Consider the following 27,894-nt stretch of genomic DNA (forward strand, 5'->3'; position numbering starts at 1 on the left):
AAAATCTGTATTAGCAGCACTTCAGTTGCCAATAGGTAACTCAGGAAATAATTTTTTGAAGCTACAGTGACTTTAAAATGAACAAGTTTTTCAAATATACTTAATGAAAAGATATCTCGAAAACAAACCAAATACAAAGGGTGAGTAATGACCCCAAAGTATGTTATAAATTTCAACTAAAACACTGAGCCAGAGTGCTTAAGTCATTTTGCACATGGATTATAAAGCAACTTTTACTATTTCATTGTACATAAAATGTGAGCACTAAACCCTTATAACACCTGAGAGGATAAGAATTGTGTGAAAATGTGGGGTTTTTTAAAGTGCTATTTATTTGTTGTTCATCTCATTGCTGTGTTGATTCATCCTCACAATCCAAACATCCTCAAGTCATAAAAAGATACTTATCTTGCACCTTAGAAGGTTCAGAATTGTGCGCCCTCCTTGCAGTTCCTTTGGAACTATAAATGCTGGACCCAGTGGCTCAGACTGGGGCTCCCATTTGGGAAACAGCTGTCTATATTCGAATGCCCTCTCGGCGAATTTGTGTGAGAGAGAAGAAGCAGTAGTCATCTGATCTTGGTTCCCGCTTTTAGGATCTGAAGAAGCCTGTCCCGGATCTGCTTGGTACGAACAGCGTAGACAATGGGATTGAGGATGGGAGGAATGAGAAGATAGAAGTTGGCCAGCAGAGTGTGGATTGGAGGAGGCACCTGGTGCCCAAACCGGTGAATGAGAGAAGAAACAGCAATGGGGACGTAGAAAATCAGGATGGCACAGATATGAGACCCACATGTCCCCAGGGTTTTAAGCCTGGCCTCGGGAGTGGCCAGCCCCATCACAGCCCTGAAAATCATCACGTAGGAGGCAGCAATGGCCACTGAATCTAGAATCAACACCAGAAAGCCAATGCTCAACCCATAGACATTGTTAACACGGCTGTCACCACAAGTCAAGGCAACCACAGCCATGTGCTCACAGTAAGAGTGGGAAATGACTCGGGTCTTGTAAAGAGGCAGCCGCAGGCGGATCATAAGTGGTAGGGGTCCAATGTAAAGAACTCCTCGGAGGAAGGCAGCCAGCCCCAAACGGCCTACCACTGTCTGAGTGAGCACCATGCTATGACGCAGTGGATTGCAGATGGCTACATAGCGGTCAAACGCCATGGCAAGAAAGATGCCTGACTCAACAGTAGCAAAGCAGTGGATAATAAACATTTGACACAAGCAGGCGTCTAGGCCAATATTGCCAGCTCCAAACCAGAAAATTGCCAGAAGTTTGGGCATGGTAGAAGTAGACAGAACTAGGTCAATGACAGCCAGCATGCACAGAAAGAAGTACATGGGCTGGTGCAGGCTGCGCTCAACCCTTACCACAGCTAGGATGGTGAAGTTCCCCACCACAGCCACCAGGTACATGGAGCCAAAGGGGATGGAGAGCCACATGTGCAGGGACTCCAGTCCTGGGATGCCGGTGAGCCACAAAGAGCTGGGTACTGAGCACACATTATGAAAAGTGGGCATTGTCATATATCAATAAGTCTCATTTGTGTTCCCAAATGTTGAAAGACATTTTCCCCTGGAAAGATAAAAACAACAGTATTCTTGGGCTATATAATAAACATCATTGAATATGCATACGGTGCTACACAACTTTTAGAAGAGATTGTGGATCTTCATACTACATGAAATTTCATGTTACACTAGAGTATGAACATAGACTTAACAAGCATAATCAAAACTATGTGTTTGAATGAATGGATGGATGCTCTGATACTATGATCCTCAATGAGTAATATTTTCTGCATCAATAAATGAATCCTCCTGAGGCAAATATGAATTCATTTGGTGATTCATCTCTCCAGATATAGTATAAAGTGGCTTTTGAACTCATTTTAGAATGATCTTCTAATGTTTCCCTAAGAATGTTCCACTAAGGAAACAGTCTGTTTGTCAAAAAAACAATACTAGGTAGAGATTGTGTACCAATGAGATCTTACCTGATACCCACATAAGAATACCTGGAATGCTCATGGATACACAGGAGGGACCCTCTGCAGAGGCCCACTGATGGGACCATGAAGTATCAGGATGAACCATGAGCATTGTGACTTAAACACAAGTGTAATTAGCAGAACACAGGAGGAGCTGCTTTTCAAGATCTGGGGTTTTGGATAGAAAAAAAGGATATCATCAAACATGCCTGGTAGGAAGGGAATTTGAAAGCAAGCCTCTGGTTTCCCTTATAACTCCGATATCTCTTGCTGGTTCTTCATGTTGGCAGGGTCCAGCCAGAAACAGGAGAACCTCCAAAGTGTACACTTTCTAAGTGCACCATGCTGAGACCTGGTGAAACAAATAAAAAATACCCAGCTTGTACAGTAAGAGAGCTGAGACAGTGCCCAACAAAGGGGAGAGAGAACCTGTAGAGACTATATCCAGAGGTTAGTCATGGCCCCTGGGTGAGGGATGGGGCCACCACACTTCTCAAAATTTTAATCCAGAATTGCTCCTGTCTAAAAGAAATACAGGGACAAAGAGTAGAGAAGAGACTAAAGGAAAGGCCATCCAGAGACTGCCCCACCTAGGGATCCATCCCATATGCAGCCACCAAACCCAATCACTATTGCTAATGCCAAGAAGTGCTTGCTGATAGGAGCCTGATATAGATGTCTCCTGAGAGGCTTTGCCAGAGCAATAATAATACAGATTAAGATGTTTGCAGCTAACCATCAGACTGAGCATAAGGACCCCAATGGAGGAGCTAGAGAAATGACTGAAGGAGCTGAAGGGGTTTATAACCTCATAGGAAGAACAATATTATCAACCAGCCAGACCCCCCAGAACTTCCAGGGACTAAACCACCTCCCAAAGAGTACACATAGAGGGACCGAGGGCCCCAGCTGCATATATAGCAGAGGATGACCTTGCCTAGCATCAATAGGAGGAGAAGCCCTTGGTCCTGTGAAGGCTCATTTTCCCAGTATAGGGAAATACCAGAATTGTGAGGTGAGAGTGGGTGGGTTGGAGGGGGAGCATCCTCTTAGAAGCAAGGGGAGGGCATGGAGAGAAAGAAACCAAGAAAACGGGATAACATTTAAAATATAAATATGTAAAATAGCCAATAAAAAAAGAAAAAAAAAAAGAAAATGGGGAGAGGGGGAGAACTGAGACAGACTCTCCCTAGCTATGGCTCTCCCTGACTCTGCACAGTGACTTCAGAGCTGTGAAGTGCCCTTCCTTTCCAGCCCACTGGCGGGTTTATTTATTTTTTACAACGATTGCTCACACTATGTCTGTTAGCAACCAATGCTATCGATCTCTATGACTGTTGGGGGTGAGCCCATTTTAAGGAGTGGAGCATTAGACCACAACAAGCTTGCAGGGAAGCTATTTTCCTACCATCACTGCTCCCTGGGACAGACAGTTCCAACTCCACTGAAGGCCTTTAACCATATTCTGATTTTCACACACTGATGCTCACCACTACTGCACTGGACAAAGCTTGCCATCATCATAACCACGCCTCTGTAGGCTACAGCCTTCAAACATTATTGGGAATTTATTCTAGTTGTATTTCAATGAGAAAAGTTAAACAGTTGATGGTTGTTCTCAGATTAAGCCTCAACTCACTATAGTCCAGAAAGTTTGACCTCATGTATCAGCTCCAGCGAGTTTTCTCCGAGGAGCAGTTATTGTGAAGAAATCACCCTGTTTCTGTCTGGGCCCTGCCAACATGAGGAACCAGCAGGAAATATAAGTCCCCTGCCCCAAACCCTATGTTCTGCTAACTACACTTGGGTTAAGTAACCATGTTCGCTGTTCATCCTGATACTTTATAACCCCATCAATATGCCTCTGCAGAGGGTCCCTTCCTTGTCTTCACAGCGTGCCAATTATCAGATAAGACACTATCAGTACACAATCTTTACCCAGGATTGCCTCTTAGGCAGATTGCTTCCTTAGTGGGGCATAAAATCCGAAGGCGGACAAGTCACAGAACTGAATCTAAAGGAAAGAACAGCTATACTGTCAAGGCAAAGTCTTGTTAACCTTGAACAGGACTTTGAGATTTATAACTAATGGAGACTTGTCCCTTTCTCTCTCTGCTTCTAATCAAATGACTTTTCATAGCTCATGCATGTTACACTAAGCAAGGCTTCCAGAGGAAGACAATTGCGAATGAGCGCTTTTGTACCCACAATCCTCCTGCATTTCTGGTGCGACTACTGCATTCACAAGAGAGTTATTTCAGATTCTGTCTGCTGAATCTGTAATGCATATAAGTCCCTGCACTACTGCCCTGGGGAGGAAGTTCCCTTTTAGATTGGGGCAGATACGCTGCACTGTAGAATCTTTCTTGCTCTTTACTACACATGATCACGTGCAGAGTTGTATTGCTGGGTATTCTACCTCCATCTCTAAACACTCAGGGCTGTGAAAGGGTTAGTCAGGGCTGGAGAGCTGCATAAGACTAGATAGAGCCAACCTTCTCTCTAGGATCCTAGCACTAAACGTGGCCTTATGTCTCCTGGTCAGAAACAAGCTGTGTAGCCTAAACATGCCAAGAGGCTAAAAAAAAAGTGCCTCGAAGAGATGGCAAGAGGTGAAAATATTCACATTAAGACAGTCTCTGCCTGAGACCCCTATCCAGATACACCCCCATTTTCAGCCCCAGCTCTTGCTGCTCCTTACCACCTTGCTTTCTACCTTTCAATGTGAGTAAATGTTTGTCGGCTTTTCATGTTTTTTTTTAACCTCTGAAGATTATCCATGCTATTTCCTGTCATTGAGACAGTCCTATTTGCAATCCCCTTGCTGTGACCTAATTATCACATTAGGAAAAAGCCTGCTTTAACCCTTAATTAGGTGTCTTCTGCAATGCAGAATTCTCTGATCTGCCGATGTGAATGTTTCTCTGAATACAATGTAAGTGCCAGAAGGCCAACAGTTTTGTCTGTCTCATTCTCCACTACAAACTCCTCCACAGCACAGTGCATGACTCTGTTGATGAGAGCAGTGTCTATTTAAAACACTGAAGAGATGTTTTAAAGTTAAGTCTTATGCTTGCATTGGTGTGATAAAAAGATTTTCCAAGTACCTTATGTGCAGTCTTGTGAGGTCCCTACCCTTTTAGTTCACTTCCAAGAACACACCTCCCCTTTGGTTCTTACCTTGGAGACTTAAATAGGGACATGATCTAGAGCTGGATGCTCAGGGATCCCAGCTATCCTCATCCTTATCTATTAGTCTTCCTGGGGGTCCCTGATCTTTTCCTTAGTTCCTCATGAGATCTTTTTCCAAGACTGGATCATGTCAGAAAAGCCTAGAAGTCTCTAACTGCTTCGGGCATTGAACTTATAAACACTCCCCACAATAGTCTCGGGAGTTCCTTCAGCGAGTGCTGGAGTGGTTCAGGGTCCAGTGCAGAAGGATAACACCCACATCTGTCCCAAGAGGATGAACAGAGAATCTAGCTGTAATCACAGCTCACCCCTGCGTGCCACGGCTGCTCCAAAGTGAGAAAGGGAAAGGCAGACCTTCTAAATCATAATTTCTTAGATAGAAGACTGTTCTTGTCCCCCTATCCTGGGCTTTCTGAAACTGACACATTTATTCTGGGGACAATATGCAGAAGTCAAAAAGTCTTCCCAAAGTATAGATGAGTCTTCTTGGACTCAGAAGGGATTGGGGGTCCATATTTATGAATGTTGTAAGCCTTATGTTTTATCCCTTTACAGTATTTGGGGGGAGGTAGAATCCTGAATTAACACTAAGGTGTGTCAAAGGTCAATATCACAAAAATTAGACAGAGACTTTTATTCATGTCTGGTTTACATTATATAGGAAGGATTGTGTGTACTCATAAAGAAGATGTTCTACTCCATGCTCACTTATGTGCACCAACACTATAAAACATGCCATTCCTCATGAAGGAGTATAGGCAACCTGAGGAAGCATTTTCCTTTAGAGTGCTCTAATGAGGTGCTTATGGATTATGGGGCATCATGTTGTAGAGCATGGGGCAAAAAATTCTCCAAAGCTCTAAAGGTTTGAGTCTGTGTGACCTCAGGCTATTCCAACTCTGTGTCATCAAGTAGAAAATTGGAGTATTTACATCTTGTGTAACTTTGTAACTTAGGTTCTTGTAAATAAAAGTCAGTGAAACAAACATACTTAAACATCATTTTCCCCATCAGTATGATTCTTTAGATGTTAGCTCTCGAGATTCCAGCAGACACTGGCTTCCTCCTTGAGATCAGAATCCAGTAAGGTAACAAAGAGGATGATTCAGTAACAAAGAGAGTACGCAGTCTCCTCCACCCTCCATGACATCCAGCACCTACAGAACCCCAGAAGGTGGGAAGCCTGCACCCTGCTTCGCTCGGACCTCAAACTTCATACTCTGTATAAAATTGCCTGCATATACGCAATATTTCTAGAGTTTGCATGCATGGTTATGTTCTACCCTCAGCCAAGTAAAGAAATGGGAACATTATTCCACACAAGGTCTCATGTAGCTTCTGAGTCTTAGTTCATCATTCTGACTTCAGGCACATGAACTCTACCATTGGTAAGGTTAGGTCATCAGATGAGCCTTTTATAACTGAAAAATTTTGCATTGTATTCAAGATGTTTTTAAGACTATAATAATTGGCATATACCAACTCGCGAACTCTTCATCTTCCCAATTAACAGAGAAAAGTCTACATCATATGAGAACTATATTACTTGCCTTTCCTCTACAGAATATATGTATACATATACATAGGTATATATATATGACTGAAGGAGTATGTATATGTATGTATATATATGTATGTATATATACATATATATGTATATATATGTATATATATACATATATATATACATAGGTATATATATATATATGTATATATATATACCTATGTATATGAATATATATATATATATTCACCCAAAAGGTGCCTACATTTAGCCTAGGAATCAGAAGCAAATACCATCATTCTAACTCTTTCCAGAAAGTCAGTACCCAACCTGGAAAAAAGATGATACCAGGAAATATTGGATGCTCCAACAAGGGTTTTCTGCACACAGCAGGACAGTTGCACCTAGAAGTTCACAGCAGTTGAGACAGCATTCAAAAGACCTGTACAAGCTTGAACCACATAAAATCACAGTGTAGAAAGGGAAGTAAACACAAGATCCCTCCCCTAACGCAGGAGCTGTTAGCAGTTGACAGCTGAGAAAGAAAGTCTGTGTCCATAAAAGTACAGCTCTTGGTGTGATACATCTCCCTCCAGTGAAGACCACAAACCCAAGAAAAATGGGCAGAACAAACAATACTTGATTCTGTGTGTGTTTGTTTATTTGTTTGTTTTAAAATAGCACACAAACTTAAGTGGTCAAGGAAGGCAGGAAGAATGGGAAGAAGGGTGAATACAGTCAAAATACATTACAAAAGATTCTTAAAACATAAAAATGAGAAGATACAAAGATGCATTTAATAATTAAATGGCATATATACACATTTAAAAAAGAAAGCAAATATGATATCCTTAAATGTCTTGACTGATAACCTATGTATTGATTTTACTTTGCATTGAATTTGTAGATTGCTTTGGGCAAGATGGCCATTTTTACTATATTAATCCTAACAATCCATGAGCATGGGAGATCTTTCCGTCTTCTGAGATCGTCTTCAGTTTCTTTCTTCAGAGTCTTGAAGTTCTTGCCATACGGGTCTTTCACTTTCTTGGTTAAAGTCACACCAAGATATTTTATATTATTTGGGACTATTGTGAAGGGTGTCTTTTCCCTAATTTCTTTCTCAGCATGTTTATTCTTTGAGTAGAGAAGGCTACTGATTTGTTTGAGTTTATTTTATATCCAGCCACTTTGCTGAAGTTGTTTACCATCTCTAGGAGTTCTCTGGTGAAATTTTTTGGGTCACTTAAGTATACTATTATATCATCTGCAAATAGTAATATTTTGACTTGTTTCTTTTCAATTTGTATCCTTTTGACCTCCTTTTGTGGTCTAATTACTCTGGCTAGGACTTCGCGTACTATATTAAATAGGTAGGGGGAGAGTGGGCAGCCTTGTCTTGTCCCTGATTTTAGTGGTATTTCTTCAAGTTTTTCTCCATTTAGTTTGATATTGGCAACTGGTTTGCTGTATGTTGTTTTTACTATGTATAGGTACAGGCCTTGAATTTCTGATCTTTCCATGACTTTTAACATGAAGGGGTGTTGAATTTTTTCAAATTTTTTTCAGCATCTTATGAGATGACCATGTGATTTTTTTTCTTTGAATTTGTTTATATAGTGGATTACATTAGTAGATTTTCATATACTGCACCAACCTTGCATCCCTGGGATGAAGCCTACATGGATCATTACAGGCAAAGGGAATATCAACGAGTTGGCATTAGCTGCTTTTAAAGGAGTCAGAATTTAATCAAGTCACTTTCTGTTATGAATGCTTTCAGATGCTTTGGTCTCCCCTCCATCTTGGTTTCTTTTTGCAACTGCATTGACTATGCAAAGAATAATGGTGCCATTGTCCTTATAGAACAAAGAGAGGACTCCAGCTCACTCCAAGGGTAAAAGGTGGTGATTTTACTTGACCCTCAGTTTTCTCCAAACAACCTTATTGCAGAACTCAGCTTCCAAACCACAATTGAAAATGTGTAGGTCGAGCCAACACAGAACTGCCAAAACACAAGACACATCTTCTTTGTACTATGAATACTTGATTTCAAGTTTATAAACTCATGTTGAATTGCATCAGAAACTGGCCACTGGTTAGTTGTAATTCTGGAAGAAATTAGAATTTAAGTTTGCTAGTTCAGATACTAACTTGAAAATATGTAACGGGGAGATACAGGGGCACAGCCTGGTGAGACAGCACTGTGAGTAGCCGGGACACAGAGAGGGCTAGGATTGGCACGCTATAGGTGCGGACCTCTGGTTGGTCCAGGGGAGCAGGAACTCTGCCATAGAGACTTGGGTCCACCCAGATGGCCCTTGCATGCGGACCAAATGCCCAAGCCATTTGACACCTAAAAGAGCGGAGATCGAGGGACACAGGCCAGGTACACGGGAGAGATGGGAACGAATCACTGACAACAAGACCACATATAATCACAGACAACAAGATGGCAATAGGAAAGCAAAAGAACTTACCCAATCATTTTTTCATTTTTCTTTGGCCTTTGTTTTTCTTAAAATTCATATATTCTGTTGAGTTGTTTGTGGGGTGGGCAGAGATTTCTGGAGTTAGCATCCAATTATCAGTGACTGCATATTATGTCTGTTCTTTTGTGACTGGGTTACCTCACTCAAGATGATATTCTCTAGATGCATCCATTTTCTTAAGAATTTCATAAAGTCATTGTTTCTGATAGCTGAGTAGTATTCCATTGTGTAAATATACCACAGTTTTTGTATCCATTCATCTACTGAAGGACATCTGGGTTCTTTCCAGCTTCTTGCTATTATAAATAGGGCTGCTATGAACATTGTGGTGCATGTGTCTTTGTTGTATGTTAGAGCTTCTCTGGGGTATATGCCCAGAAGTGGAATAACTGGGTCTTCAGGTAGGACTATGTCCATTTTTCTGAGGAACTGCCAGACTGATTTCCAGAGTGGTTGTACCAGTTTAAAACCTCACCAACAGTGGAGAAGTGTTCCTCTTTCTCCGCATCCTCACCAGCATCTGCTGTCATCTGAATTTGATCTTAGCCATTCTGAATGGTGTGAGGTGGAATCTCAGGGTTATTTTGATTTGCATTTCCCAGATGGCTAATGATGTCGAGCACTTCCTTAGATGCTTCTCAGCCATTCCATATTCCTCAATTGAGAACTTTTTGTTTAGCTCTGTACCCCCTTTTTTGATAGGATTGTTTGATTCTCTGGTGTCTAACTTCTTGAGTTCCTTGTATACCTTGGATATTAGGCCTCTATCAGATGTGGGGTTGGTAAAGATCTTTTCCCAATCTCTTGGCTGCCATTTTGTTTTCTTGACAGTGTCCTTAGCCTTACAGAAACTTTGCAATCTCACTAACTCCCATTTGCTGATATTTGACCTTAGAGTCATTGGTGTTCTGTTCAGGAAATTTTCTCCTGTGCCGATGTGTTCTAAGGTTTTCCCTACTTTCTTATCTAATAGTTTCAGTGTACCTGGTTTAATGTGGAGATCTTTGATCCACTTGCACTTGAGCTTTGTACAAAGAGATAAGAAAGGGTCTATTTTCATTCTTCTGCATGCTGACTGCCAGTTGGACCAACACCATTTGTTGAAGAAGCTGTTTTTTTTTTTCCATTGAATGTTTACAGCTCCTTAGACAAAAATTAAGTGACCATATATGTGAGTGCTCATTTCTGGACCTTCTATTCTATTCCATTGATCCACGTGCCAATCTATGTACCAGTACCATGCAGTTTTTAACACAATTGCCTTGTAATATAGCTTGAGGTCAGGGATGGTGATTCCCACAGATGTTTTCTTGATGTTGAAGATGGATTTTGATATTCTAGGTCTTTTGTTATTCCAGATGAAATTGCATATTGCTCTTTCCAACTCAATGAAGAATTGGGTTGGAATTTTGATGGGGATTGCATTGAATCTGTAGATTGCTTTTGGTAAGATGGCCATTTTTACAATGTTGATTCTTCCAATCCATGAGTATGGGAGATCTTTTCATTTTCTGAGATATTCCTCGATTTCCTTATTCAGAGATTTGAAGTTCTTGTCATACAGGTCCTTCACTTGCTTAGTTAGAGTCACACCACGTATTTCATATTGTTTGTGACTATTGTAAAGGGTATCTTTTTCCTACTATCTTTCTGCACATGTTTGTTCTTTGAGTAGAGGAAGGCTACTGATTTGTTTGAGTTAATTTTATAACGAGCCACTTTGCTGAACTGGTTTATCAGGTGTAGAAATTCTCTGAGGGAATTTTTGCGGTCACTTACGTACACTATCATGTCATCTGCAAACAGTGATGTTTGAACTTCTTTCTTTCCAAATTGTATCCCTGTGATTTCCTTTTGCTCTGGCCAGGACTTCCCGTACTATGTTGAATAGGTAGCAGGAGAGTGGGAAGCCTTGTCTAGTGTCTGATTTTGGTGAGATTGCTTCAAGCTTCTCACCATTAAGTTTGATGTTGGCTATTGGTTTGCTGTATATTGCTTCTATTATGTTTAGGTATAGGCTTTAGATTTCTGTTCTTTCCAAGACTTTTAACATGAAGGGGTGTTGAATTTTGTCAAATGCTTTCTGAGCATCTAGTGAGATGACCATGTGGTTTTTTTTCTTTGAATTTCTTTATATGGTGGATTACATTGATAGATTTCTATATATTGAACCATCCCTGCATCCCAGGGATGAAGCCTACTTGATCATAGTGAATAATCATTTTCATGTGTTCTTGAATTTGGTTTGCAAGAATTTTGTTGAGTATTTTTGCATCAATGTTCATAAGTGAGATTGGTCTGAAGTTCTTTTTCCTTGTAGGGTCTTTATGTGTTTAGGAACGAGGGTTATTGTGGCCTCGAAAAATGAGTTAGGTAGTATTCCATCTGACGCTATTTTGTGGAATGGTTTGGAGAGTACTGGTATTAGGTCGACAATAAATGTCTGATAGAATTCTGCACTGAACCCATCTGGACCTGGGCTTTCATTGGTTGGGGGGCTTTTGGTGACTGCTCCTATTTCTTTAGGTGTTATGGGATTATTTAGATGGTTTACCTGGTCCTGGTTTAATTTTAGTATCTGGTGTCTGTCTAGGATTTCATCCATTTCCTCCAGTTTTTTTCAGCATTGTTCAGTATAGGCTTTTGTAGTAGGATCTGATGATTTCTTGAATTTCCTCAGTTTCAGTTCTTATGTCTCCACTTTCCTTTCTGATTTGGTTAATTTGGATACTCTCTCTTTGCTCTCTAGTTAGTCTGGCTAAGGGTTTATCAATCTTGTTAATTTTCTCAAAGAACTAGCTTTTGGTTTTGGTGATTCTTTGAAAGGTTCTTTTTGTTTATATTTGGTCAATTTCTACTCTTAGTTTGATTATTTCTTGCCATCTACTCTTCTTGGGTGTATCTGCTTTCTTTTGTTCTAGAGCTTTCAACTGTGCTGTCAAGTTGCTAGTGTATGCTCTTTCCAGTTTCTTTTTGGAAGCACTCAGAGTTATGAGTTTTCCTCTCAGTGCTGCTTTCATTGCATCCCATAGGTTTGGGTATGTTGTGATTTCATTTTCATTAAATTCTAGAAAATCCTTAATTTCTTTCTTTATTTCTTCTTTGACAATGCTATCATTTAACAGAGCATTGTTTAGTTTCCATGTGTATATTGGCTTTTTGTTGTCTTTGTTGTTATCAAAGACCAGCCTTAGACCATGGTAATCTGATAGAATGCATGGGAGCATTTCAATCTTCTTATATCTATTGAGGCTTGTTTTGTGACTGAGTACTACTCAGCTATCAGAAACAATGACTTTATAAAATTCTTAAGAAAATGGATGCATCTAGAGAATATCATCCTGAGTGAGATAACCTAGTCACAAAAGAACAGACATAATATGCAGTCACTGATAATTGGATACTAACCCCAGAAAGCTCTGAACACCCCAGAAACAACTCACAGACTATATGAAGTTACAAAAAAAGAAAATAAAAAACCATTATGCTTAATCTTACATACCAAGAAAACATTGACAATTTCCAGGCTACATCTTGTTTTACATGTACTTTATGCTCATTGTAACTAGTAAGATTTTAATGCATACTATCAAACCTTTAAGAAAAAAATCAAGTACTGACAAAAATGTATTCATATACTTTTATGCAAAAAAAATGCTTTTTAAATCTGTACATTTATCTCTATTTTTTAAAATAAACTTGTTCAATTAAAATATTAAAATAAAATAAAAAGTGGGATTGAAAACCCTTCTGCTCCTTCAGTCCTTTAACTTCTCCTTTGGGGACCCGTTCTCATGCCAATGGTTGGCTGCGAGCATCTGCCTCTGTATTTGGAAGGCTATGGTATCTGCAATATTTTCTGGGTTTGGTGACTGTATATGCGATGGATCCGCAGGTGAGGCAGTCTCTGGATGGCCTTTCCTTCAGTCTCTGCTCTACACTTTGTCTCCATGATTCCTCCTATGAGTATTTTGTTCCCCCTTCTTAGAAGGACTGAAGCATCCACATTCTGGCCTTCCTTCTTTTTGAGCTTCATAAGGCCTGTGAATAGTTTCTTGTGTATTCAGAGCTTTTGGGGGCTAGTATCCGCTTATCAGTGAGTGCATACCATGTGTGTTCTTTTGTGACTGGGTTACCTCACTCAGGATAATAGTTTCTAGTTCCGTTCATTTGCCTAAGAATTTCATGAAGTCATTGCTTTTAGTAGCTGGATAATACTCCATTGTATAAACTACCACGTTTTCTATATCCATTCCTCTGTTGAAGGACATCTGGGTTCTTTCCAGCTTCTGGCTATTATAAATAAGGCTGTTATGAATATAGTGGAACATGTGTCCTTGTTATAGGTTGGAGCATATGCCCAAAGTTTGGGTATATGCCCAAGAGTGGTATAGCTGAGTTCTCAGGTGGTACTATGTCTAAGTTTTCTAAGGAACCACCAGACTGATTTCCAGAGTGGTTGTACCAGCTTGCAATCCCACCAACAATGGAGGCGTGCTCCTTTTTCTCCACATCCTTGCCAGGATCTGCTGTCACCTGAGTTTTTGATCTTAGCCATTCTGACTGGTGTGAGGTGGAATCTTGGGGTTGTTTTAATTTACATTTCCCTGATGACTAAGGGTGTTAAACATTTTTAGGTGTTCTTGGCCATTCAACATTCCTCCATAGAGAATTCTTTGTTTACCTCTGTCCCCCATTTTTTAATAGGGTTATTTGATTCTCTAGAGTCTATCAAGCTTCTGTAAGGCAAAGAACACTGTCATTAAGACAAAATGCAACCAACAGATTGGGAAAGGATATTTACCAACCCTGTTTGCAGTTTTATAAACTCTTGCCTGTGACCTTGGCTGTGCTACAAGCCTCTCCCAGCTCCCTTTTGTTCCTCCTGGCTCAGCTCTAGAATCTGTCAGCACCAGCCCAGTTTCTCTTTCCTTTATGCTCTAAGAGTTGACGCCCCACCAGCCCACTCCCGGGACCCTTGCTCCAGGATGAGTTGTGTTACCAGCCCCACCCGAGACCTTTGTATCTGAGGATAAACAACACACAGTCAGCTTGTAAAGTTTGTCACTTTCCAGCTTGCTTTTAGTGGAACAATTGCTTGGTGGAGATACCTCCTGCCTGGAAATGTGTGCCCTTACCAAACCACCATCTCCGCCCTTCTACCCCAAACTCAGTGACCATTCCAATCAGAACCTGTCAAACATCTCTGGCAACCTACCTGCAGTGGAGCCACAGGCTCTGGCTGCCCCAAGATCTTACTCGATTGCTGCTTTCTTCTCATTTCTAAGCATAGCAGAAAAGGTTCTTCTCTTTCCCTGTGTCTCCTCTTCCTCTTTAGACGTGGAAGTCCCACCCGTGCCTTCCACCCAGCAATTGGCTCCCTGCCGGTTTTATTAACAAATCAAGAACCAATTAAAGAACTAGACCTTAGTATCATCACACTCCCTCATATCAGGACCCTTTGCAAAATAATCCGTTTTCTTTTTTTTCTTCTTTTTTATCTCTCTTACAACTTTATTTTTGAAAAAGAGGGGTACATATACAGATTTTTAAAGGCATTTTGGCATAACATTGTATGAATATTTTTGTCAGTACTTAATTCTTTTAGAGGTTTGATAACATGCATTGAAATCCCACTAGTTACCATAAGCATAAAGTATATATAGGATAGAACGTAACATGGAAACAGATCTTTTGGTGAGTATAGATTAAGCATAACAATCTTTGAATACCAAAAATTGCCACAAGGCTATATTCTTAGCTCTTGATTGCTAATGATTTAAGGTCCAGGTTTTCATGTTAAACGTCTATCCCTAGATAGACTTGGATATGCTTGGATAGAAATATAAAGAAACATGTCTGTGCCACTTTGATTGGAAAAACTGAAATTAGCAGTATCCTAGAAGGGTTAAATTAAATAACCACATGTGAGTATTTCCAATTTGTAAGTCTTTGGGTTAAACAAAAGTTAACTGGGAAAATTAGAACTTTTCAAAGATTAACATTTAATTTTAAGTTGTTTTCTTCTTGGCATAGGCCAGAAGTTCCATTGAGGTTTTGAGTGTGGGTGCGTGTACATATACCTGTTTGTCGGTGTCTGCCTGTGAGTCTGTGTACCTATAGACTTGAGATAAACCTCTGGTGTCATTCCTTGTGTGCTGTTCAGTTTGTTTTCTGAGACAGGGTTAGTCCCTAGCCTAAGTTCACAGAGTAGACAAAACCATCTCACCAGCAAGGCCCGGGAAGCCTTCTGCCTGTCTCCTGTCCGGTGTTAGGATTACTGGCACAGAATACCACTCCCAGCTCTTTTCATGAACTATGGAGATCAAACTCAGCTCCTTATGTTTGCAAAGCAAGAACTTTACCCACTGAGCTATTTCTCCAACTTTGATAAATATATATTTTAGTAGAAGTGGTGACTATAAGAACCTACACAAGTGGGGCTGGAGAGATGGCTCAGTGGTTAAGAGCACTGACTGCTCTACCAGAGGTCCTGAGTTCAATTGCCAGAACCCACATGGTGGCTCATAACCATCTGTAATGAAATCTAATGTCCACTCTCTTCTGGTGTGTCTGACAGCTACAGTGTGCTCAAACACATAAAATAAATAAATCTTTAAAAATGTATTTTAAAAAGAACCTACACAAATTACATAAGGATCTAGTAGTTTTCCCCACCCCTCTCTTGTGAGTTCTCTCATGAGGTGTATGATCCTTAGAGTCTATGAGTATCCCAGGCCCAAGGAAAGGCAGTCAAATCCAGCACCAGCTAAAGGCACACCAGAGGATGAGAATAAGTCTCTTTTCTAGTCCTTGTGTCTAGAATGGACAGGGAGTGAAGTCTCCTCGTAAGGGAGAACTAAAATCCAGAGGGAAGCAAGTTTCTCTGTGCAGCCCTTGGGAAATAGCCAGCTATTTTCAGAACCTACATAAAGGACAAGAGAGAAAGTGATCAGGGACATGGCCTTCCCCTGGCTGCCAAGTACTTACTTTTCAAGCATCATATAAGAACTAACCACCATAAGGAACAGAGTCTGCAGCTGTGTGAGCACACTCCATGGGTAAGCACATTTCATGACAACTGGAAACAAAACCAAAGAAAGTAGTTTTCTAGAACCAGAAACTGTTCTCTCCCTCATAGGATTAGTCAACAGCATCAGCGAGTTGATTTACTATTTTCTTGGTTCAGTTAAAGAAAAAGAAAAATCACAAAATAGAAGACAGGGTTGCCTAGTATTGAGGAATAGCAGGGAAAAGACTGGACTCCTGCAGCCCAGTTGAGGTTCTTATCTTAGATTCCAGGACCAGACATCTCTTTACCCCAAACTGGTCCCAACAGAATCAGTCTGTCTTTTCAATCAATAATGTTCATGCTGATGAAGCTAGCCATGACATTTCAAAACAAGACTCTTGGGTTTCTGACTACAGGAAGAACATCCCTGGCATCAGAGTCTTTTGCAACAAGTAGTTACTGTTTTGATATATCCTGAAACTGAGCAAATGAACTCTTGTCTGCTTTGATACATTAGACATTCAAAGTACACATCAACCATTTTACTGACTGAGCTCTGCCTTAAATCTCCGTCCATCTCACCTACTCCTGTGTTTCCAAAGCATCCTCTGAAGTGTGAGAAGCACAGAGAAAGGCTTCCTACCTGTGAAATGTGAACATTTCAGTCTGCTATTCATATTGGGTTTCAGGGGGAGGCATCTGCTGTCATATCAAAGCCCCTGTCTTCTTTCCCATATGCCTTTCATTTGCAGTAAACATTTTTCCTGTTTTATGTATGGAAAGGGAGACTTCACATAGATTGCTGGAAGTACAGTAAAGGTCCAGGGTGACATATGACGTGTTAGTGATTCAGAGCCCTGAGCAGCCTCCGGGAGCTGCCTTCCCCTTAATAACTGACTGATCTAAGTCGATTGTACATTTATTTGACCTCTGAAGGCAAAACCTGACATACCAACACTCATTAATATTCAAGTATCCAAGTCAAAGATTTAATATAAAGAATCTTGCAAGCTATTTTAAGATTCAGGGAATGCAAATTTAAGATTCTTCTCTACATCTGTCTAATGTCTAGCCATTAAATAAGCAAATGAGCCATTGAAATGAACTGTAGAGAAAGTGGCCTCACAGGATACACGGGGACTTAGTCCTACTTGGTATAAAAATGAAATGGCTAGTCCTATTTTACACAAAGACTAAAATGTATGTGGGCTTTTCTGAGACAGTTTGGGAGGACCCAACACAAACACAGACACACATGCACACACTATGATATAGATTAACGATGTCACAGAAGGCTTTGGAAAGGATGAACTGATAGGAAAATGTCCCTAGGGGGAGCAAAAACAATGAAGAAACTTCCAAGACAGAACAGCTGAGTGAAAAAAGCCACCACGCACACATGGATGTGGTGAGAATTCCCTAACCAGTATCCGAGGAGAAGGATCAGGAAGGCAAGCCTGAGACAGAAAAGGGCATCGATGCTGTCCTGAGCTCTCAGACTGAACAATGATGTAAACTTTTAGCAGGTGCAGCTGAAAGTCAAAAAGCAGACAAGACCTATAGAATCTGATGCTTTGGTGCCGGAGAGACCAAGGACTCTGACGCAAGGATCGCGTTCGTTATCCTTTCACTCTCATTACTGTTGGTTGCTCTCATTACTCTACAGTTACATAAGAAAAAAATTAACCCCTTCAGTCAAACCATAAGTGGTGCCCAATGCTTGCCCGGAAAAGTTACTAACATAGCCCCTAGAGTAACCGTTCTCCAGACATTGTGTCTGTTCTTCATTCCGGTTAAGCATAAAATCTAGCAACCTGACATGTGAGATCTTTTTCTGTATGAGATTAGGTCCTATGTCGTGTGTGTGTGTGTGTGTGTGTGTGTGTGTGTGTGTGTGTACAGGTGCATGTGTCTCATTATGTATAGTGGACAGCTTCAGTTGCCCATCTCTACCTTCCACCTCACCACGAGTTCTGGGATTACAGCAGTGTGCTACCGTGCCTGGTTTACAGCTGTGGGCTACATGCCTGGTTTACAGCCATGGGCTACCATGCCTGATTTACATCCGTTCTGGGTACTTAAGTCCTTTAGTCTGCATAACTGCTTTACTCATTAACCCATCTCAACCACTATGTCAAATCGTAATAATTCTATCTCACTAACCTATTTTCCTAATAAGACTGCTTTCTCATGTTTTATCAGACTTTGATAATTTATAACTTTATTTTTAAAGCAGAGTATATATGTAAAGAAGAATTTATATTCCACACATGTGGAATAAATTTAAAAGCACCCATAATCCCATCTACATAAAAATCAACAGGTGAATAGCACAATGAAACTCTTCCCAGACAATTTCAATGCATTGATATAATTCTATCTATCATGCACTCTAATAATATTAATCATAGATTATTATGCCTCCTGATATCCTCCTCAATTATCATGTGATATAAACATTATGCAAGTAAATCTATAGTATAATTCTGGATAAGTAAATGTATAAATTAAAATTTAAGCAGTGCTGTATTTACTTTGACACGTTGCTCCAACTTTTCAATAGAATAAAATTTTTATTTCCTTTGAGCATTTTTATATCTCTTCAATAGATGAAAAAAATGTGGTTACAAGTAGCCATTATGTGCCATGCCCCCCCACATCCCCCACAGCCCATAGCCACAGTGCTCAGACATAACGCATGAATTCACCACATTCAAGGTCTGGAACATATTTTCTGGGTTTCATAAGTCACTCCCCTGGAAATGAGTGCCTTCCTGCCATGAGAAAAGACATAATCTTTTATGTAAATTGGATATTGTCTGTATTTACATTTCAAATGTTATTCCCTTCCCACACTCCCATCCTCCCTCCCCATCCCATTGCCTCCATAAAGATGCTCCCTCTCCCAACCATCCTCTACCACCACAGCACAATGACATTCCCTACACTGGGAGAGCGAACCTTCACTAGACCAAAGACCTCTCCTCCCACTGATGACAGAAAATGCTATTCTCTGCTGCATGACCCCTTGGGCCATGGGTCTCTTTATGTGAACTCATTGGTTGGTATTTTAGTCCCTGGGAGATGTGGTGGGTTTGGTTAGTTGATTATTTTGTTCTTCCAATAAGGTTGCAAACACTTTCAGCGATGTCAGTCCTTTTTCTAGCTTCTTCATTGGGGTTCCCATGTTCAGTTTGATGACTAGATAAATGCATCCTCCTCTGTATCAGTATGGCTCTGGCAAAGCCTCTGAGGAGGCATTTATATCATATTCCTGCCAGGAAGCACTACTTGGCATGAGCAATAGTGTTTGGGTTTAGTGGCTGCATATGGGATGGATCTCCAGATGAGGCAGTCTTTGGATGATTTTTTTCTCCAATTTCTGCTCCTCTATTTGTCCCTTTATTTCCTCCCATGAGTGTTTTGTTCTCCCTTCTAAGAAGGACTGAGGCATCCACCTTCTGACCTTCCTTCTCTTTGAGCTTTGTAAGTTCTGTGAATTGCTTCTTGGGTGTTCTGAGCTTTTGGGCTAATATCCACTTATCAGTGAGAACATACCATGAGTGTTCTTTTATGACTGGATTACCTCACTCAGGATGATTGCTTCAGGTTCCATCCATTTGCTAGGAATTTTATGAACTCATTTTTAATAGTTGAGTAGTATTCCATTGTGTATATGAACTACAATTTTTGTATCCATTCCTCTATGGAAGAACATCTGGGTTCTTTCCAGCTTCTGGCTATTATAAATAAGGCTTCTATGAACATGGTGGAACATGTGACTTTGTTAGATGTTGAATCTTCTTTTGGGTATATGCCCAGGAGTGGTATAACTGGGTCCCCAGGTAGTACTATGTCCAATTTTCTGAGAAACCACCAGACTGATTTCCAGAGTGGTTATACTAGTTTACATCAACAGTGGAGGAGTGTTCCTTTTTCTCCACATCCTTGCCAGCATGTGCTGTCACCTGAGTTTTAGATCTTAGTCATAGAATAAAACTTTAAGACAGCTAATTAGTATACATTATTTTTTTCCAAAGTTACGATTGGTGATAGGAAAAGCATATATAGTTATTAACTAAACACGTCATTTATTATTTACATTTAACTGTTACTGGGAAACATTTCTGCATTTCCTTTTCGTTTTCTTAGGAAAAGTTACCCCCAAAACTTCCTTGATCGAGGGAATGTATAATATTCAGTATTTCTATATCACGTTTTGAAAAGTCAATTGTAGAAACCATGAGCATGCCTGTGTCTCTGTTTAGCAATGATGTCATCATAGATAATTCTTACAAATTAAGTGACCTTTATAAGTTAGTGACTTTCAAGTTGATGTTCAAAATTCTTCTTTGTTATAGGTGCCACAAGTTATCAAGAATGAAAACGAAGATCTATTCTAGAGTTGTCAGGGGCATTATCTCTTACAGGAATAGAAACCTGATATTAAGAGTGCCTCTGCATATGCCATGCTCCCAAGCATGTTCATTTCTAATAATGCCTGCTCAGTACCCAATTCTTTCTGGCTCACTGGCATCCCAGGACTGGAGTCCCTGCACATGTGGCTCTCCATTCCCTTTGGCTCCATGTACCTGGTGGCTGTGGTGGGGAACATCACCATCCTGGCAGTGGTTAAGACAGAACGGAGCCTGCACCAGCCCATGTATTTCTTCCTGTGCATGTTGGCTGTTATTGACTTGGTCCTGTCAACTTCTACAATTCCTAAACTATTGGCCATCTTCTGGTTTGGTACCTGCAGCATTGGTCTAGATGCTTGCCTGGTTCAGATGTTCTTTGTCCACTGCTTTGCTACTGTCGAGTCAGGCATCTTTCTTGCCATGGCTTTTGACCGATATGTGGCCATCTGTGACCCACTACACCATACATCAGTACTGACCCATGCAGTGGTGGGACGCTTGGGGCTGGCTGCACTTCTCCGAGGAGTATTCTACATTGGACCTCTTCCACTCCTAATTCGCCTGAGGCTGCCCCTTTATCGGACCCACATCATTGCCCACTCATACTGTGAGCACATGGCTGTGGTCACTTTGGCATGTGGTGACACCAGAGTCAATAATTTATATGGAATGGGAATTGGTTTCCTGGTATTAATCCTAGACTCTGTAGCTATAGCTGCATCTTATGTGATGATTTTCAGGGCTGTGCTGGCTTTGTCCACCTCTGATGCCAGGTTTAAAACTTTAGGGACATGTGGTTCTCACATCTGTGCTATCCTTGTCTTCTATATCCCCATTGCTGTTTCCTCTCTCACCCACCGCTTTGGCCGCCATGTGCCTTCCCATATCCATATTCTTTTGGCCAACTTTTATCTCCTCATCCCACCCATCCTCAACCCAATTGTCTATGCTGTGCGTACCAAACAGATCCGAGAGAGACTTTTGCATATCATTAAGTCCGGAACTCAACACGGGGACAGGTAAGCATTCGGTGCCAATAGGAAGGAAGGCCATGGTACTTCTGGGTCCTACTTAAACTGTGAGGATAAGACCCTAAAAGCAGCCCTAGAGTCTATTCTGTTCAAGCATGCTTTTTTTCTGTGCAGTGTGAATCTAAGATCCTGAACTGGAGAAGGAAGATGAGATCATAAATTTCTGTACTGTACCCTCCACCCCTGTGCCTATTTAGTTTGTGTAGTTAAGTGGGATGAGCAGATATCCATGAAACCTGAGATTCCTTCTATCCTTTATGTTGGTGGCATCATATTTCCAGTTTGTCTTCTATTTTCAGTTGTGAGCCTAGCCTTTAATGGCTGAGCTATCTCTCCAGCCCTCCAGTGTTTCTATGACAAGCGTAATCAAGCATAGCTCTAAAGAGTAGAACTCTATTGCAATACCTTCTTGAACATAATTCAGAAACTTTGTTGGAAACTTTCAGGCATATGTTGCATAGGTAAATGTTTTAAATTCTCCCGAATTACCCCTATTAAAATGATATTTACTGACAATGAAGGCAACACATGTATGAGCAATGTACAATCTCTGAGAATGAGATTTTACCATCTATAAGAGTTAAAGTCTTTAAACCAAGCCATCCCTCCATTTAAACGGACAAGGTGGACATGGAATATACCACGTCTCCTAGAGCCAAACGAGGGATACAGAGGAGACAGAAAAAGGTAGATTCTGTTTCAAAGGTTCTAAAGACAACACATGTGCGGTGCAGCAGCTTCACTGAGATAGCAGGTAGTAAAGGAAAGGGGGAGACCATGGGATTGACGTTGTGAGGGCCAGGTAACAGGGTCAAAGGTGAAGGTAATAGATGCAAACCTTGTGGAGTATAAACCCTGAAAATCTTCCACATCATTTTTGGGGAATTTTTCTTGCTACTTTTTGCTATGTGATTTAACCTTTCTGCTATAGTGCTTACAGATTGCAAAACTTCCACAAAGAGACTTGTTCAAAACACTTACATAAAATTTTAACAATGTGGTTGGAAAATGCAATCACCCCTGATTTAGTGCTTCAGAATCATGGTAATGTCCATTTTGTTCTAAATTTTTTTTCAAATTCTAAGTCATTTGGTTCAGGTTTGTGAGTCATAATGAGATTTTAAAAGGCTGAACTGGGTGATCTTGGGTTAAAAAGATATCACATTAGTATTTTTGGAAGATATATTCAAGAAAACAAATGGTTAAGTCATAACTAGAATGATCTGTTTATTGTATGGTCAAAAATAAAATGAATGAAAAACTTGGAATAGCACAAGTCTCCAGTGTTTAATGTAAATCCCTAACTAGGCCCAAATTTGATTTCATTTATCTATCCCTAATACCAAGATTTAGCTTGATAACATTTATTAATCTTTCCCCATTGTCTCATCAAAGGGCTGTTGTTCTCCCGTTTGGCCACGGTTCTTGATTCCAGTGCCAAACTTGAACCAAATGATGGTGAAAAGATAGGGATGTATATAATTTAGCTCTAAAAGTAGTTTCATGTTCTGGATTTTACCTGAAAAGACACTTGGAGAAAATATGCGCTTAATTTCTCAAAACTGAAAATCTGTTTTAGATATTGGGCTGGCTCGGGTATAGGAGATGATGAGGGACTGTAACACTCAAACCCCATGGTAGAATGAATGCCGGGGGAAACTTTGACATAGTTCTGCTATTATAATGTCTAAATTCCACTTATGCCTTGCAATTTTACATATGGAAAGTTTGGACTTTTGAAATACAGCTTTATACTGAGAACTTTAGGGCAGAAGAGCTGCAGACAATCCTGTACTAGGCAGTCCTCCCTAGATAATCTGCTGAGTCTCCCACAGGCCAGACCTGTCTCCATCATCTTGTGGAACTGAATGGCTGGGGATAAAGATTAAAATGGCTACATTTATGCGCCAGCATCACCCGGCACACTCCACCTGAGGGCACCCACCAGACTGGATAGTGTGACCTTAGTGACATTCAAACATTGAATCCTCCTGTCACCCGTGGTCCTAGATGTACTGTTTTGTGGTTAAGGGTTTGTTTCATTGGAATAGAAGGAAGTGGGCACTGAAGAATCATCTATGGAGATGTGACCAACTGATGAAAATCTCTATCCAATCAATGGCTGCCTCCTCCTTCCACAACTATCTTTCTTTCCATAACCAACACTCCGGGCCATACTAGAGGATTACCAGACCATTCTGAGACTGGTTAGGAAAAGACCGAAGGTGTTTGTATAGGGTTATGAGGCATGAATGTCTTAACAACCTTGGCTGTGGGATTATAACAGGCAACAATAGACATTAAATAGTATGTCAGACTTTGAACCTACAATCAAAGCCTTGATCCTCTTCTTTTAAATGAAAACAGAGGTGATCATTATGGGTTTATTGTAAGGATGCAGTAAGATAATGTAAAATTTTTGTGTGCAGCCTGGCACACAAATTATAAAAGTCAGCTTGTCTCCTAAATAGTCTGTGTTGTACATTAACAGGCCCCTGAGACAAAATATGCAATGAGGCAAAAGGGACATGAATAGTTTCTATAAAATGGTAAATAAATAAATAAATAAAATTTTAAAAAAACTATCATAATCAGTGCTAGAACAATGGCTCAGGCAGTTAAGACTAATGGCTGCTCTTCCAGAGGATAGGATTCAATTCTCAGCACCAGCATCACGTGATAGCTTACTATAATTCCAGTATCAAAGGATCCACAGTCTTTTCTAGTCTCCATAAATAATGCATGCACATAGTAGCATCACATGTAACACAGGCAGGCCAAACATCCATAAGCAGAAAATGAATAAGCTGTTATCTACCACCTCTGCTTCTTACAATCCTTTACCTCCTCCTCCTCATAGCTCCCTGAGTCATTGGGGCTGGGGAGCTAAAGAAGACATCCCACTTAGAACTGAGTGCTTCAAAGTTGCTGTACATTTTGCCATTGTGGGAAAATATCAAAAAAAAAAAAGTTAAAATTTTCTTAATGAAGGCTCTCTTATAGATATAGAGAGTATTTAATGCTGATTGGTTTTTCTCTGCACAAAGTCATATAAACAAAGCCAGCTTTATTCTGTTCCCTTGGGCTGCCCAGTACAACCTGGTGACTATCTGGGGATTCTCATTTATCATGGTCTGTTCAGTTCTGGAATTCAGTTAGTGAGGTAACTTGTGACTTGTTGGTGGAACAGAAAGATGAAAAGTTTAATGTGACAGAAAACAGAAGTAGTGTCTGTATGACTGAAATTTTTCTCCCAGAATTCAGTATGTGTATTATTTTGTTTTAATAACCCAGATGCTAAACTAATTCTATCTTGGCTGGAACATTTGTGCTATGCTTTTTAAATAATTTGTGGAAATTGATTTAATTTTAATCTTCAAATTTTATATAGCTGAAAGCAATCCTGAAAGACTCTGGAATTACCATAGGCATGTGTGTCAATAATGGCCCAAACCTGCAATGCTAGCATTAGAAAGACTGGAGCTCAAAGCTGAGAGCTTTTAGGACATCCTGCACAATGTAGTGAGTTCTAAAGCATTCCCACATAACACAGAAAACACCACACATTTTCCTCATCTATGAAATCTAGATTTACATGTGTGTATTGTGCTCAGGTAGAAACTAAACAAGGAACTGTGGAAAGGGAAGAGGCCTTAAAGGAGGTGGACAAAGGGTAGTGGAGTACATGCAACATGAAAGAGAGGGTCTGTGTGGGGAGGAAAATAGGAAAACAGAGGGGACAGTGGGGAAGAAGAACAGATAACAAGGTGTGCCTAAAATGCCCCATGAATCCCATTACTTTAAAAAACATAATACAAGATCTAAATCATTGGATCACATAAAATATGCTAGTCAAATTTAAGATGTAAAGGTGATTGATTGCTCTATATGTAAATTTTTTAAACTCTACATGTAGACTTATATAAATTAATGTAAAGGAACATTTGAAGACTCTGGATAAGTCTTCAGTAAAGGAATTAACCATGAGTATGAACTGAAGGGATGGCTATATTTTCCCACTTCATGAAAGTCATAGTATTTCCTTATGAATAAAGCTAATCAAGTAAAAAGAGGATAACATTGAAAGATGGGCTTAGATAAGTAGAGGCTGTAGCATTTTGAGGTATTACTCAAGTAATATCAGTATTAGATGGTGTTGCTCCATGAGTTACTAAATTGGTGATTCAGTTCCTCATCTGTCACTGCTCTTGAGGCAGTGGGACCTGAGACAGTGGAACTGATACATAAAGTAGACTAAAGTTTCTTACAACAGCCAACTTTATTCAGAGTATCAAGCAAGTTAAGGGCTAAGAGGAGTCACATGAGTAGAATGTTCAATCACACAGGCAAGCCTCATGTGGAAGATAAGCTGCACATGACAAAACCATTCCTTTCTCTAGGGGCATATAAATGAATAGCAATGGCCAGTTTTAATAAAAAATCTGAAGTAGACTCACTCATCCTGCTACAGTTGAGAGAGGCACAAAAGCATATTCCAAGAACAATTCTATATTTTTGGAAAAAATTGAGCTCACAAGACTCTTGTCTGGGTTTCTCGGAGTTTTCTCACTCAGAAATCTCCCCACACATCTTCATTCTTGTAGTCAGCAAAGCTCATTTGTATGAACCTGTCTTATCAAGCATGCATACTATATTTCAGGTGAATAACAATATTTACTATGACATTCTCATTGTCTTTCCAATCATGCTATGACCCTATGAAAATGGGCTGCTCCGGCTCCTGCTACAGGGACATACCTTATCCAATCTGGCTTATGGTACAGGGGTGCCAAGGAGTTCTCAAGTAGATGAATTGCCAAGTGAGATTATGAAGTTATTCTAAAGGTTTCCCTCTCTATCCAACATGACATCTACTAAATTCTGGGCCGATGGATTTAAGAGAGAGAGAGAGAGAGAGAGAGAGAGAGAGAGAGAGAGAGAGAGAGAGAGAGACCTGACTGTCTACACATCCTTTCTGCGGAATAGACTGAGCACATGATCACGAATCTGCCTGGTCTTCACACCATAAATAATAGGATTAATCATAGGTGGGAAAAGAAGATAGAAAATTGCAAGGAGAATGTGGACATGAGGAGCGGCCCGACGAGCCACACGGTGCATGACAGAGGAGATGACTACAGGCGTGTAGGTGGACAGAATAGCACATACATGAGACACACATGTCCCGAAGGCCTTGTACCGAGCCTCCTGGGAGGCAAGCTGCAGAACAGCACGAAGGATGAAGATATAAGACAAGATAACAAACAGCAGGTCCAACACCACAATAAACATGGCCACGGCGATGCCATAGATGTTGTTGAAGCGTGTGTCCCCACATGCCAGCCTCACCACAGCCATGTGCTCACAGTAGCAGTGGGCAATCACTGTGCCTCGACAGTAGTGGAAGCGTCTGAGCAGAAAGGGGAGGGGAGTCATTAATGTCACAGCCCGAGTCACGGCAGCTAGACCAATCTTGATGATGAGGGGCTTGGTCAGGATCGTGGTGTAGTGCAGGGGTTTGCAGATGGCGACATACCGATCAAAGGCCATGGCCAACAGCACTGCCGACTCCATGATTGCAAAGGAATGGAGAAAGAACATCTGGATAAGGCAGGCATGGAAATTGATCTCCCGATCCCTGAACCAGAACAGGGCAAGCATTTTGGGCAGTGTTGAGGAGGAAAGGACCAGATCTATTGCTGCCAACATGGCCAGAAAGAGATACATGGGCTCATGGAGGGCTGCATCAACCCGAATGATGAAAAGGAGGGTGCAGTTGCCAAGCACAGCCAAGGTATAGGCTGAGCAGAAGGGGATGGAGATCCAAATATGTAAGTGTTCTAGACCTGGGATACCCATCAACAAGAAGGCCACTGGGTGGGCTGAGGTGATATTACTAACCAGCATGGTTGCTGGGAATTTTTTTCTTCTTCCAATTTATTTTCACAGAGCCCTTCTAAAGAGGATCCACCATCAACAGAGTCAGTGTTCAAATTCAATTCCCAATCACTTATGAAAGAAAATTAGCCCTTCTTCACATGTGTGAGTCTTCAAATAAACAATAAAATATATATATTAATAAATTACATAGTGGCTCATACCTTCAAGATAAAAATAAAGTCACCTACTGTCATGATATCTAATGCTACTACAGGTGATACCAAAAGCTGCCTTTTGATGATCATTAGTTTAAGGCCATCTGGAGTACAGAAGGAGTTCAGAAGCGTCTCTATTAAAGATGTGGATTTCTGC

At 40.5% G+C, this 27,894-nt stretch overlaps 1 protein-coding gene across 1 annotated transcript; it reads right to left on the minus strand.

Moving 5' to 3' along the window:
* Positions 1–569: 569 nt before the first annotated feature.
* Positions 570–27,549, minus strand: LOC308417762 (olfactory receptor 52M1; the record flags this gene model as incomplete). Its single annotated transcript, XM_080913071.1, has 2 exons — positions 570–1,530; positions 26,609–27,549. The coding sequence occupies 2 exons, from the start codon at positions 27,547–27,549 to the stop codon at positions 570–572; spliced, it is 1,902 nt and encodes a 633-aa protein (XP_080769197.1).
* Between the last annotated feature and the right edge of the window lie 345 nt (positions 27,550–27,894).

This window comes from Micromys minutus, assembly GCF_963924665.1.
Source record: "Micromys minutus genome assembly, chromosome: 2".
NCBI lineage: Eukaryota > Metazoa > Chordata > Mammalia > Rodentia > Muridae > Micromys > Micromys minutus.